This window comes from Brachionichthys hirsutus, chromosome 13, assembly GCF_040956055.1.
Source record: "Brachionichthys hirsutus isolate HB-005 chromosome 13, CSIRO-AGI_Bhir_v1, whole genome shotgun sequence".
NCBI classification, from domain to species: Eukaryota; Metazoa; Chordata; class Actinopteri; order Lophiiformes; family Brachionichthyidae; genus Brachionichthys; species Brachionichthys hirsutus.
In genome coordinates this window covers 8,882,098-8,895,191 of record NC_090909.1, presented here as the reverse complement: position 1 = coordinate 8,895,191, position 13,094 = coordinate 8,882,098, and the positions used below count along the sequence as shown (strand labels likewise).

At 46.1% G+C, this 13,094-nt stretch overlaps 2 protein-coding genes, 1 long non-coding RNA gene and 3 other non-coding genes across 6 annotated transcripts; 4 read left to right on the top strand and 2 right to left on the bottom strand.

The window, feature by feature from the left end:
• Positions 1-828: 828 nt before the first annotated feature.
• rab42a (RAB42, member RAS oncogene family a) lies at positions 829-2,940 on the bottom strand. The gene is made up of 2 exons (XM_068747225.1): positions 2,726-2,940; positions 829-1,267 (listed from the first exon to the last, which is right to left on the bottom strand). The coding sequence occupies exons 1-2, from the start codon at positions 2,938-2,940 to the stop codon at positions 829-831; spliced, it is 654 nt and encodes a 217-aa protein (XP_068603326.1).
• Positions 2,941-3,515: 575 nt separating this feature from the next.
• Positions 3,516-5,892, top strand: LOC137903318 (uncharacterized). The gene is made up of 6 exons (XR_011105757.1): positions 3,516-3,594; positions 4,099-4,158; positions 5,018-5,071; positions 5,245-5,295; positions 5,516-5,584; positions 5,751-5,892. It is a non-coding gene; the product is annotated as an uncharacterized lncRNA (long non-coding RNA).
• On the top strand, positions 4,197-4,333 carry LOC137903560 (small nucleolar RNA SNORA16B/SNORA16A family). Its single transcript, XR_011105780.1, has one exon. It is a non-coding gene; the product is annotated as a small nucleolar RNA SNORA16B/SNORA16A family (small nucleolar RNA).
• On the top strand, positions 5,335-5,465 carry LOC137903551 (small nucleolar RNA SNORA44). Its single transcript, XR_011105772.1, has one exon. It is a non-coding gene; the product is annotated as a small nucleolar RNA SNORA44 (small nucleolar RNA).
• On the top strand, positions 5,616-5,689 carry LOC137903556 (small nucleolar RNA SNORD99). Its single transcript, XR_011105777.1, has one exon. It is a non-coding gene; the product is annotated as a small nucleolar RNA SNORD99 (small nucleolar RNA).
• A 734-nt stretch (positions 5,893-6,626) lies between the features above and the next one.
• LOC137902936 (CTP synthase 1) lies at positions 6,627-12,080 on the bottom strand. Its single transcript, XM_068747042.1, has 17 exons — positions 11,912-12,080; positions 11,680-11,850; positions 11,480-11,577; positions 11,241-11,357; positions 9,865-9,948; positions 9,332-9,412; positions 9,103-9,254; positions 8,895-9,027; positions 8,333-8,421; positions 8,154-8,248; positions 7,966-8,028; positions 7,639-7,682; positions 7,472-7,568; positions 7,336-7,391; positions 7,168-7,264; positions 6,937-7,081; positions 6,627-6,861 (listed from the first exon to the last, which is right to left on the bottom strand). Exons 1-17 carry the CDS (start codon positions 12,078-12,080, stop codon positions 6,777-6,779), a joined length of 1,776 nt encoding a protein of 591 aa, XP_068603143.1. The 3' UTR covers positions 6,627-6,776.
• Positions 12,081-13,094: the final 1,014 nt, after the last annotated feature.

Sequence of the window (13,094 nt, the reverse complement as noted above, 5' to 3'; positions counted from 1 at the left end):
ACCATTTTAGTGAACTGAGATAATAGAGGAAACAGCTGCAGGTAAAATTCAAACTCCTTTCTGTTACTTACACACTTGATCCTCTATGACACAAATACCGGTACATGAATGAGGCCACCTACTCTAATTAACTCATTTACCTAAATTTACCTAAACTAGAAATAATCTCTCTCTATATATACATTTTACAAAACGTATATATAGATTCTTCGTTTGGCTTAAGAGTACACACATCTTACGACAGCAGGAGGAACACGTTGATTTAATGGACGACACTTCTTGTGTTTTATTGAGTGTTTTTTGTGTCTGTTCGAAAATTAAGTAGCTTTCAGTGACTCCTGAATTCATCTCTATAGATTTCACTGTGTTTTTACAATATTGCAGGCAAAGCATTGCACAGACGTTGACAGGTAGAAACCGATAACACGTATATGCGCTAAAGCCGTGAGTCTTAGCCCACGGATTTCTCTGTGCCTTCAGTATTCCCGTGGTCCATCGACGCCGGGGAACCAGCATCGCCAATGCTGCAAACCCAACGACCTCTGATCCCTTCTGCAAACCCGGTGCATTTAAGAAACAAAAGAAGGCCCCAAAACCTTGTTGGCTACACCACATGAACGTAGAGATACAACTTGCCTACAACATATGTAATTGAGATAAATATCTGTTCCCCAAATTTCAGAAGAACGCGTACAAAGAAGCACAAGGTGAGATAGTGATGGGTGAGTGATGCCACAGAGTGCCAAGCCTGAGTGACCGCCTCCAGTGGACGGCCGTGAGGCGAGGTCAGCTCCCGGTGTGACAAGACAGTGTTTAGAGAGTTCTCAGTCAGCAGTGGCAGCCCTTCTCAGCTGTTGCAGCGGCTAATTCCACCTCGTCCTCGGGGTAGAGGACCTTGGCAGTGAGGCCGCTCTTCACCCCGTCCCATCCGTCGCGGGTGACGATCTCCCCCATCTTCATCAGCTCGTAGATGTCCCTGGTCAGCAGCTCAAAGGCCCGGTCCACGTTGCTGTTGCACTTGGCGGACGTCTCCACATAGCGAATGCCCAGCTCGGCCGCCAGCTGCTCCGCCTCATCTCTGCTCACCTTACGGTCCTTGTTGAGGTCACTCTTGTGGCCAATGAGGATGTAGACCATGTGGTGAGGCAGGATGTGCTCACTCACCTCCTTGTGCCACTCCCTCACATGCTCAAAGGCCTTGCGATTGGTCAGATCGAAGACGAGCAGCCCGCCCACAGAGTTACGGTAGTATGATGTTGTGATGGACCTGGTGGGCAGATAAATAAATGACATGGTACTAAGTGGAGAAAACAAGCACAGTTATTGTCCTATGTAAGATCCAGAGCTGCTCATTTAAAGTCATTTTAGCAAGTCAAGCCAATTTTAAGTCACATTCTCTTTTACTATACTTTCTGAAACCACAATTTCAAAATCGCACACACACTGCCAGGGTATATGTGCTTTGTGTTCATTGAATGCAGCCCTTAACGGTCCCTTTTATACGATTTAGAGCGACCACTTGTCAGGATTGGAGAATAATAATCTTAATTGTGCTTGCATTGGTGTAAATTGACCTACAAATGAGTTGTTCATTCATTGGCCTTCAGGGAGCCAACGCTCATTGTCAGGCTTGTCTCTATAGTGTCAGACAAACCAAGCAGGCCAAATGAGCCCCCCGTCCCCGTCCCAATTTTCTTTCTTGCATTAGCAGCCACAATCAGTTGGTTGCAAACCTGCAGCACGGTGCCACTAAAGCCCTATGCAGTCCAAAGATTAGGTGCAAAATAAGTCAAATCTTGTCAGTCTGGAATGATCTAAATAACCTGCCAGCTTGCACCATTGCAATTTCCTGATTATGGCCCATAAATTCCATAACAACTCTGTCCTTCCAGCTTTTCAGGCATGTTGTGTTGCTGAACATACTGTTGTTTGTCACATCTTAAAATAATATGATATATTGTGATAATTAGTGAGGTGTTACGGCTTTAGTTTTAGTCCTAATGAAACAGACAAAGCGCATTGGGGTTCAAACAGCAACAAATCAAATGTCCACAAATCAGACAGCGAGCATGGCATCCCGAGGTTGTTGCCCAGTTCAGGTCAGGCTACCATTAATCCATTCATAGCATCCACATACGCATCAAACTATTACAATTCGTAATACTGTATTTTTTTTTTACAAAACACTTCTCTCGTACTCAGTTCAAACAGAAATGAAAGACTCGAGTGCGGCGAGCCCTGCCGGAAAACACCCTGTGAAGCTGAGGCTTCAAACGGAAAGCAGATGCAAGAGCAGAGCTGCTTCAACCTGAGAATCTGTATCACCCACGACAGCAGGGACACATGAAACGGAACAAGCAACAGGGTAGAAGAACGCAAAGGCGGGATGTGGGCATAGACCTGTCATCCTTCCGTCACCTTGGTGATAGCGCCCTCCTGTAGCTCATGAAATCAGACCGGGGCCTAAATATGAGGATGCTGCCTCATTCACCCGTGAATGCATGCAATGGCGCAACGCGATTATTCTGATTATTATGGTGCCTTTATTCTCTTTACCATTCTATCCACATTCAGCACTCTTACTATGTCACAGTTAAAAATAAATTGGCATTATTTGATTTATATGAGGAGACATTGCATTCGAGCCAATAGAGGCCTGTTAATAATTGAACGTCAAATACAGTCGATGGAGAATTATATTCATTTAAGGTTTTTGTCGTCGTACCTGAACCGCTCCTGACCAGCAGTGTCCCAGAGCTGCAGCTTTATTTTCACGCCCGGCTCGATATCAAGTGAGCGAGCGTAAAAATCCACCCCGACCGTGGGATCCGCCACATCGGTGTATATTCCGTCCGTGAAGCGTTTCAGCAACGACGATTTCCCCACGGTGGAATCCCCGAGTAAGATTATTCTGAACTGGTATTGCCACAAAATATCCATGGCATGACGAGAGTGGGGATACCAGCTGTGTGAGTGTGTGTGTGTGTGCGCGAAACAAAGCCGTGTGCGCGGCGTGTTTACATGAACGCGCTGCTGCTGCTGCGCGGAGCACAGACTGGACGCAGCGATCATGTGATTTACCTCCAGTCCGCTCCGCCGCCTCAGCCTCACCGCATGCCGGTTAAACGCGCTGCTTCCGAGTATTTACGTTACGAAAGAGGCCAGCAGCAAGTCGGGCTGGGATGTTAAGCATTAAGAACACGTTGGATGATTAACAGCGGGTTGCTGTCCGTGGTTCTGAAGGAGGGGAAAACGATTATTGAAAATGTTTTTATTGTTTTTATTGTTATATATTTATGTTTTTTTTCCCTTCTGGAAAATATGCCTGAAAAACATCTCTGTATGTGTCCATGTATGTTAGTGACAATACGCACAAAGACGGGGATGAAACGCCAGACATTTTTATTTTACAATAAAATGTAAAAAGAAAATACATATCCCAACATGCAATAGCGCCCTCCATGTGAGCAAGGCTGGCCAATCAGAGGCCTGCTAGTCGTCGCGAGCGTATATAGTAGCGCGATACACCGCACTTTCTCCCTCTCTCGCTCAGATGTCGTCCGTGCGTGGACGTGCACATCTATCGACGTTCTGGTAAGGCCTCACTCAGTGTTTAGTTGTTTTGTGATCTATGTTTACATAATTGGTCTTTGTAGTTTATGATGACGTACCAATGGAACTGATTCACGTAATGAGACGCTGCACAGGTTAGCCTAGGGTAGGTAGGCTGCACGGACTGCGCTACAACAGCTAATGCTAGCAGGTAGCAGCTGTATATACAAAGTCCTTTAGCTAGCTAGTAAGTAAGGGTAGCGTGCAGCATTTATACGCGTTATTTGCACGCCGTTTTTATTACTTTAGTTTGTTTTTAGGTAGCTTACCTTGACTTATCGTTAGCTTAGCTAACGAGTGTTCGCCACGTGGTTGGGTCCGGCAACACTTCATCATTAAAATGTGACTTATCGCTGGGTTTGCAGTATCTTCATCGCCTTTTATCAACCCAGAGTTCATGTGATCTTAATTCTGGTGCAGGTCCTAGTCTGGATCGCTTTATAGTGTATCATGTGCAGCACGTGGACTGACTGTATTTCTCTATAGGTTCTAGGAGTGGTACCGCTACCCAGAACCTTCAGCCATGGAGGACTGCGTGGAAAGCAGGCAAGTTCCCCAATTTATATCAGGACTATCCGGGTGCATCAGGCTCCGATCGAAGCCGCTCGTGCTCTCATGTAGCAGTGAACGGTCAACCGGAAGCCGAAATGAACACTTTCACCGACGGTCGCTGTGCGGTTAGAAAATAACTGCTTCAGCAACATTCAGGGGAAGGACAGCCGCGTCTGTGTGCTGGATTATTATTCTGCACTGCGTCTGTGTGCTGGATTATTATTCTGCACTGCGTCTGTGTGCTGGATTATTATTCTGCACTGCGTCTGTGTGCTGGATTATTATTCTGCACTGCGTCTGTGTGCTGGATTATTATTCTGCACTGTCTGTGTGCTGGATTATTATTCTGCACTGCGTCTGTGCTGGATTATTTATTCTGCGCTGCGTCTGTGTGCCGGATCATTTATTCTGCACTGTCTGTGTGCTGGATTATTTATTCTGCGCTGCGTCTGTGTGCTGGATCATTTATTCTGCACTGTCTGTGTGCTGGATTATTATTCTGCGCTGCGTCTGTGTGCCGGATCATTTATTCTGCGCTGCGTCTGTGTGCCGGATCATTTATTCTGCACTGTCTGTGTGCTGGATTATTTATTCTGCGCTGCGTCTGTGTGCCGGATCATTTATTCTGCACTGTCTGTGTGCCGGATCATTTATTCTGCGCTGCGTCTGTGTGCCGGATCATTTATTCTGCACTGTCTGTGTGCTGGATTATTATTCTGCGCTGCGTCTGTGTGCCGGATCATTTATTCTGCGCTGCGTCTGTGTGCCGGATCATTTATTCTGCGCTGCGTCTGTGTGCTGGATTATTTATTCTGCGTGCACCGGGGCCTTAATATTTAACTCTTCTCTGTAGGCGTTGCTTCTGGAACCTGAGAAGGAAATGCAGGAGAGAGCAGATTGCATGCAGGTAACCTGACGCCTTCAGCAGGCCCGCTCTGTTCTGGCTGTGATGACATACTTGCCCTCACTGACAGTCTTGATTGAGACAATTGTACTGCCTGAGCCACATTTACTGGTGTTTCTTTTAAAGGTGCCTGGGATGTAACAAATTAACCTTTTTTTTTCCCTGTTTTTTTAAAGGTGACCCCTTGGCAGACCCTGAAAGGAACTGCGTGAAGATGTCTCAATAAGGTGATTCATCTCCTGCCGGTTTTACGTGTCTTTGAATTGCAGCGTGCTATCCTAAGGCCGAGGGCTCGTCTGTAGCTCCTGGTTCTCCAAGAGCATGCGAGAGAATGGGGGTGGCCTTTGACTGCGGTGGTCCTTTCTGCCATCAGCAGCCACTCAGCTGTCCTACAGTTTTCCCCCGTGTATTGGCGAGTATATTCATGGTGGATTCACTTTCCTGCAGGCGCCAATCCCTTCGTGGTCGGTGCGCATGCCCAGACTGGGCTTGTTGCCCATCACCCCCTGGTTGAAGGTACGTAGATGCATTGAATGCTTTCAGTTACTCTGATCAATGATGACACCTTTTCATTGTGAGGACTGTTGGATGAAGCTTGCGGATATGGGACTGAGATCAGCCTTTGATCCGTGTTTTCACAGAAGGCAGGTGAAGGGTACTAAAGTGTCGTTCTGATTCCCAGGTCCGGTTGACAAGCAGCCAAAATGTGGTGGACGGGGATCGGGAGAAGTTGCAGCATTGATTATTGGGCCAGACCTAATTCTGTGGTTGCACGTTTTAATGCCTGCATTGTCACTAAATCCAATAAAATGAATATAACATGAGTTGAATCCGTCCTCGCTTTCTGTTATCTGTTGGTATGGTAACCTCGCCATTAAGGACAAAGACTGGGAGATTGTCCGTGTAGCATCGAAGGTAGCCGGGGTGAACTTCAGCAGTCTGGATGATTTTCAGCTTCACCTGCTGAGTAAAGCCAAGTTGCTTTGTAGGGACAAAAATCATCCTCTGAATCCAAGCTGCTTCCATCTGGTGTCCGACTGGCAATCCCCCCGGTTACTAAATAGATACAAGTTCTCCTTTGTCCCGCTCTCCATCAGGGCCTTGAATGCCACTGAAAGGAGGTGAGCCTGCCTGTTTATGTAGCCTACGGTATGTACCAGGCATGGGCAAACCCAGGCCCGGGGGCCATATGCGGCCCGTTGGGCCGTTTAATCCGGCCCGCCGAACTTGTCCAAATTATCATTAAATTACATTTTATTATAATTAAACCTCATTCATTTGACCTTTTCCCTGTAATGCTATCTGTAAAATGCCAAATATTTTAATGTAATGTCTTTTACATGTCATTTATATTAGCTCACACAAATACTCCATTCATCTGTTCCCCTGTCAAATTTTAGAACCCATTGTGGCCTGTGAGTCAAAAAGTTTGCCCACCTCTGGTATATACCTTTACAATGATGCTGATCAACTCAGTCTTAAATGTTGTGGAATGTGTGTAATTGCTGTAAAACAAATTGCCCTCCGATGGACAAGCCAATAAAAGAGAAGTTCAATATGCAAATCATTGTACTTTATGACATTCCATCTTCCCAGAATGGCATTAAACTGCAATTGAATATTTACAGTAAGGCCACAAATGCATAATTTTGGATCAATATAGATGAGTTGGTGCTTCCTGTGGGTAGAGTCTCACTGAAGCGGTTCCTCATTCACCGGAGATGGAAGGTAACTTCAGCTCCGCTATTTCAGAGTCCGGTGTGCTGCTGCCACTCCGATCGCTGTACGCATCCCTGCATCAGACATCAGTCAGCACCCGGTTTAAGTTCGGCCCATTGCAATTTGAAATGTTAAATTGCATTTGTTACCGTGGAGACAGACGGCAGCCCTTCTGCAAGTAGCTCTGGAGCTTTCCAGCAGAGGCCAACAGCAATCCAAGGTAGGGGGGTGATGGCTTGATCGGACGAGAGGTGAACTCTGGGTGATACTGCACCCCAACAAAGTATGGATGGTCTGGAAAAAGGATTCGATTTTAAGTTCCCAAAAGGTTAAAGTGAAATGATTTAGCAACAGGAGAATTAAGCGGTTCAGTTTCATACCATCCAGCTCTACGACCTCCATTCTTTCCCCTTCGACATCCTGGCCTACGAAGCAGAAGCCCTTCTTTTCAAAGTGACTCGTGAGCTCAGGATTAACCTGCACAAGACATCAAAATGTCAACGGGGCCCGGAACAGGCAAAGCTGCGGCTGAAGCGACTGTCTGGTACCTCAAAGCGGTGCCGGTGCCTCTCGTCCACATACTCCGCATCGCCGTAAAGTTTGCCTGGAAGACAAAAGCAGTGAACATGGGCCGGGCCGGGCCGATCGACACAATAGTGGCCTCGTGCGTTTCCTTCTCCTTACGCAATACGCTGCTGTTCGTCTTGAAAATTGTCCGTCTCTTCCCAAGCCTCATGGTTCCGCCCATCTGTCCGGGGTTGTGTTCCGGCATATCGATCACCTGTAGAACAAGAAATATCTTAATTCAAGTCACACAAATGCAGAATATCCTGATGTAAACCGTTTTTTACCACTGGATGCTGAGATTCTGGATCAAATTCAGTCGAGTTGGCATCTAAAAAACAAAAACAAAAAAAGCATGTAGCAGCTGGAAATAGATGCAAACATTTCTTGACCTGAACGGTGGACGGCCGTGGTGTTGGCTTTTGCTCAAAACTAAAAATAAATACAATAACCAGAATGCATTGCAGTCCACAGGATTTATAAACACTGGCTCGTCTGTCTCTCACTGAGATTATTAGGAAAAACTAAATGTTCAAAGGCTTCACATTGAATGACATAAAAACTTCTAAACATTAAATAAATGTTCTTTAACAAGACAACTTTAACTTTATTACCTTTCCACCCGAGCACGTTTCTGGCAAATTCACAGACAGCCAACTGCATCCCAAGACACACGCCTACAGGAAAAGGCAAATCAGTGAAACAGTCTTCACTGTATGTGGTTTGGCTTTTACAACAGGACAACGCAGAGAAAATAAAATATCCCAGCTTCAGCTACGAGATCCTGACAATCATCCTCTACCTAGGAAGGGCTTTTTCTGGTTCCTGGCCCAGTTGATGGCGTGGATCTTTCCTTCAGTTCCTCTGACGCCGAAGCCTCCGGGAACCAGGATGCCACTGAGGAGACGGAGCAGATAGAACGATGATTAAACAGAAAGTGTCACGTCCACCTTGTACTTTGAAGAGGGAAAAAATACTTACTCAGCACTGCAGAGCTTCTGCCACGCCTCGTGGTATTTCACCGGTTCCTCCTGCAGCTTGCTTGGCTCCAAAGATGCCGAGTCTATATACTGAGGAGTAAGACATCAACTCAATGGGCAGGTGCGAAAGAGTTAAGGACACACATATGAAAGTAAGTTCTATCCGTGTCCTGCCTTAAACACTGAGACAACATGCAGGCATGGTGATGCACACTGAATCACTGTAATGTAGGACACTTTTGTCCCCCTCTCCCTCTAGCATCTCATGTGTTGCAGTGACAGATGGGGGCATGTAGATCCTCTTTAAAGAGCCAATAGTACAAGAAAAAGCCAAACTCAAAGTGTCAACAATGACCCATCCCATTATAGGGTTAAAATGAGGACGGCACAAAGTAAAAGAATATCCAAAACACTAATTATTCTAAACTTCAGGGATTCTTCTGTTCTTGGTGACGTAAATACAAGCAGATTGGTATAATTGACTAAATCCGCAGGTTTGAGGGCCCAAATCTCTATTAGTTTCAGTATAAAAGAAGCTCATATTAAAAGATGTTACATTATACCTTAACCTCCAACCTATGGCTAATGGCGAGGGCCGAGTGCTCCAGCGCTTTAATGACAGAGGCGTAGGAGTCAGAAAACTTGGTGTACTTCCCAACCAGGGCAATGGAGCACTGCTCCAGCAGCCTGTCTGACCTGTGGAGAAGACACACTGATCAGCGAAGCCACAACTCAAACAGAGCGGGAGCCGTGTTTTTTCCTGGGACTCGCCTCTCAGACATCTCCTTCCACTTGGTGAGCGTTTTCCTGGGCCGGGTCTCGATGGGCATGTTCAGCCTCCGGCTCAGGTAGCCCACCACGCCCTGATTCTCCAGCAGCAACGGCACTCTGTAGATGGACGATACGTCGTGCACACAGATGACCTGAGACGAGACGGAGCGTCAGTTACGGGAAGCCGCTTCACGGAAGACGAGGAGGCAAATGGGCTTCGCCGACGTACCTGTTCGGGTTCCACGTGGCAGAACATGGAGATTTTTTCTTTAACGGAGGTCTCGAGGACTGTGGTGCAGCGACACATGATCTGAAGATACAGGTGAGACGAAACATTTAACGAGTGCAACGAGGGATTTCTTTTTGCTGTGAAAGAGATTTTTTAATTAACCGGCACAGAATAAATTAAAATGTAACAACGTAAGTTAAATTCTCCTTGTTCCAGGATTTCACAGTCGATTTGGCTCAATGTCCAAGAAGATAAAAGGGAATAATTTTTGGTTCTAGAAATCAAGACATCTATATAAAAAGGAAATCCATTCGGAACAATGTGGCCTTCCATTATTTCTAAAAAAGGAGGTGACACTTTAACTGTTGTCTTGGTTGTTTGCTGTCACACTCCTGCTCAACTGGCTTTCGTGAAACTTGATGAAAACGGAAGAAAAAAAACCAACAAATCGGAGGATCCAGATAAAACAATGGAGCCGGGTCCCGTTCCGATAGACGCAGTGAAGCAAAGCGTGTGAAGAGGAGGTGACTCACCAAGTCAGGGGACAAGCCCAGCCCCCTCAGCTCTCTGACGCTGTTCTGGGTCGGTTTGGTCTTTTGCTCTCCTGTTGCACTGGGCTGGACAGAACAATGGAGATCACACACACACACACACACACACACACACACACACACACACACACACACACACACACACACACACGTTTCTGCGTCCGTCAAGGTCAAGCTCAAATTGATTTATAAAGCAGGTTTAAATACCCGAAGGTTAACCAAAGTGCTGTACAATTTAAGAATCCCTAAAGCCAAGAAATACAACTATAAAATTAAAAAGGTACAATATAAAAACACATAATAGATAAAACATTAAAAAGATAGAACAAAATAAAATGTATATTAAGCACAAAACTCAACAACAGTCGATATAAAATCAATATGCAGCTCAACTTGATTTGTCAGCCAGCGAGGAGAGATGGATTGAGTGATCAGTGATTGAAACATCTCAGGAGTCTGGGCAGCTCTAATATTTAAAGGTAAGCTGCTCCAGAGTTTAGGGGCAGCCCCCCCCTCAAAAGCTCGGCCCCCCCTCTGGGCTGGAGCCTGGACTTTGGGACCTCCAGCAGCGACCGCCGTGCTCGAGCTGGTTATTGATACGAGCTCAGCTGTGTCCCGACTCCCTAGCACCCCGACCATTCAATAGCCTAAAAACCAATAGTACAATCTTAAAATTGATCCTGAAGTGGACGGGAAGCCAACGCAGGGATGCCAGAACCCGGAATAATGCGGTCACGTTTTATTTTCCGTGCCAGTTAAAAAGGCGAAGCAGCAGCTGCAGTCGCCGCAAGGAACGCCTGACTAGAGTTACAGCCACATCCAAACCGGTTCCTTAAACACAAGGAACACACATTGGAAACATTTTCTATGAGTTATCAGGTGATGAACCATCTCTCATCACCTGCACCAGATCGCTACGTCGGCTGCAGCGTTGCAAACACGAAAATGCTCGGTTCAGTCACGAGCTGTGGCTCCATTCTCCGCAAACTCGCCAACGATTCGATCACACGCGACTTCGTGGCGCTCGCAAGAAAATATGTTGAAACCAAAATTTTAAGTATTGCACATATGAAAAATGAAAACATTCAGTGCATACATTTTGAATGAATATCGATACATGCCGCCGACATGTTTATAGTCAACACGAAGCCTTCCAACGGCGGAACCATTACGTCTACGTTTACACGAGTGTACGTGTAAGGTACAATTACTCCCACGCCATCAGAACACAAAGTTCAGAACACGTGTTCCCTCTACTTGGGAGTCATGCACTATAATGTCTCATAAATGACACACAAGTATTTGTACAATAAACCGTTCTTTGGACAGCCCTCGGACAGAACGCGTTATTCTCTCACCTGCGGAATCAGACTAACGTGGATGTTGCAGAAGTTCTCTCGCTTCGCTTTAAACTGGAACTGCCTGAAGGCCTCGATGAAAGGCATGCTCTCAATGTCTCCGACCGTGCCGCCCAACTGCAAGCACACACACACACACACACACACACAGACACAGCCAGAAATATTATCAGCGGCAAATCTGCTGCCCCAGCAGGATCCGGATGCTGCTGCACACAAACATGTAAAACTCTCCTCACCTCTATTACACAGACTTGGGGTTCTACATCTTCATTCACAGGTACTTTGGCCTGTTTCACAACCCATTCCTGGATGGCATCTGTGATGTGCGGCACCACTGTGGGGGGCGGGGGGGGGTAAGATAAAAATATAAACAAAAAAAAGCCACCAATTCCCCTTCAGCATGGCGCCCTCTTCCTAACAGAAGGTGATCGATTACCCTGCACGGTCTTGCCCAGGTAGTCTCCCTTCCTCTCTTTGTTGATGACCGACTGATAGATCTTGCCAGTGGTCAGATTGTTGTCCCTGGTGAGCCGTATGTCCAGGAAACGCTCGTAGTTCCCCAGATCCAAGTCCACCTCGCCGCCGTCGTCCAGCACAAACACCTCCCCTGTGATGTCACAAGCTTTAGCGCCGACCCATTCATGACGATCACTTCCTTTCTGACATACCGTGCTCGTAGGGCGAGAACGTGCCGGCGTCTATGTTGATGTAGGGGTCGATCTTGATGGCGGTTACGTGCAAGCCGCACGACTTCAGAATCGTGCCGACGCTGCTTGCAATGATGCCTTTGCCGATACCCGAGATGACTCCTCCGGTGACCAGGATGTATTTCATCATTGTGCTCTGGTGGTATGCAATAAAACACAACACATTACACACAAGAGTGAAATATAGAGAGATTTTAATTATATAACGTGGACGCCACTAGTTCCGTTTGTTCACGGTGATAAAAAAAAAACAAAAAACTAAACTTTGCTGGCATTTATATACAACTGAAAACTCGCCCCGCTTTCGCCATATGGCGCATGGCACGTGTACGCGCTTGTTTACGAACACAATATGGCCCCGTGTGGGCGGGAAATAACCGACTTCCTTGAGCTAGGAGACTAGAACTGAACGAACCGCCCGTCCGGGATGCCACCATGACAAAATCAGCGCGACAAAAGTAGTCCCGCCAGCGCCACTAGCCTTTGGGCTAATTACAAGTGTTTGCCGAAAATACTACAAGAAAAAAACAACAACTTCCGACTTGCTTGATGTCTTAAGTGGGAAACAGAAAACTTTAGCGTTTACAGTGCAGAGCGCCATACCTTATTGTCTTTGAATTCAATGCGCCGCTGAGGTACTGTAGTTTTCCAATCAAGCGAGTCAAGCTTACCATTACGTACGTCACCGATATTTCCCACATTGAATTCCAAAATAAAAGCTCATATTAGCTGTACCGGATTTTATATGGGAGAAACAAGAAAACGCCACCAGCTCAATAGTTCGCGATGGCACTAGATCGTCTTTGTTACATTTAATTTTGACTGAATATACATTCATTTAATAACCGGCACAGTTAAGATCGCTGCATTTCTAACTGAATATTATTCTGAAAAACTTCTCCCGGAAACTAACTTCTCCATCTTTCATTTATTTTAAACCGTCACGTTGCTTGCTAGCTAAGCCAACAGCATCAAATGTCAACTCACCAACAATTGTCTTCAGCCAGAGATACACGTTGAAGCAAATAGGTTCACACTTCACTCGATCTTTGGCTGGAGAACAGAGTTCGATCCAAATAGCTTCTAGTGATGATTTCCTACCTACACGTGCATGGACTAAGATTCAGAGCTGCAGTACATCGTT

What these genes read in the sequence shown, in the direction of transcription:
- rab42a (XM_068747225.1), bottom strand. Translation starts at nt 2,940, where the DNA reads ATGGATATTTTGTGGCAATACCAGTTCAGAATAATCTTACTCGGGGAT. An exon ending in GCTGGTCAGGAGCGGTTCAG is followed by an intron (nt 1,268 to 2,725) that starts GTACGACGACAA and finishes TCTGCCCACCAG; the next exon opens with GTCCATCACAACATCATACT.
- LOC137902936 (XM_068747042.1), bottom strand. Translation starts at nt 12,080, where the DNA reads ATGATGAAATACATCCTGGTCACCGGAGGAGTCATCTCGGGTATCGGC. An exon ending in CCTGGGCAAGACCGTGCAGG is followed by an intron (nt 11,578 to 11,679) that starts GTAATCGATCAC and finishes CGCCCCCCACAG; the next exon opens with TGGTGCCGCACATCACAGAT. An exon ending in GGCTGCCGTCTGTCTCCACG is followed by an intron (nt 6,862 to 6,936) that starts GTAACAAATGCA and finishes TGTCTGATGCAG; the next exon opens with GGATGCGTACAGCGATCGGA.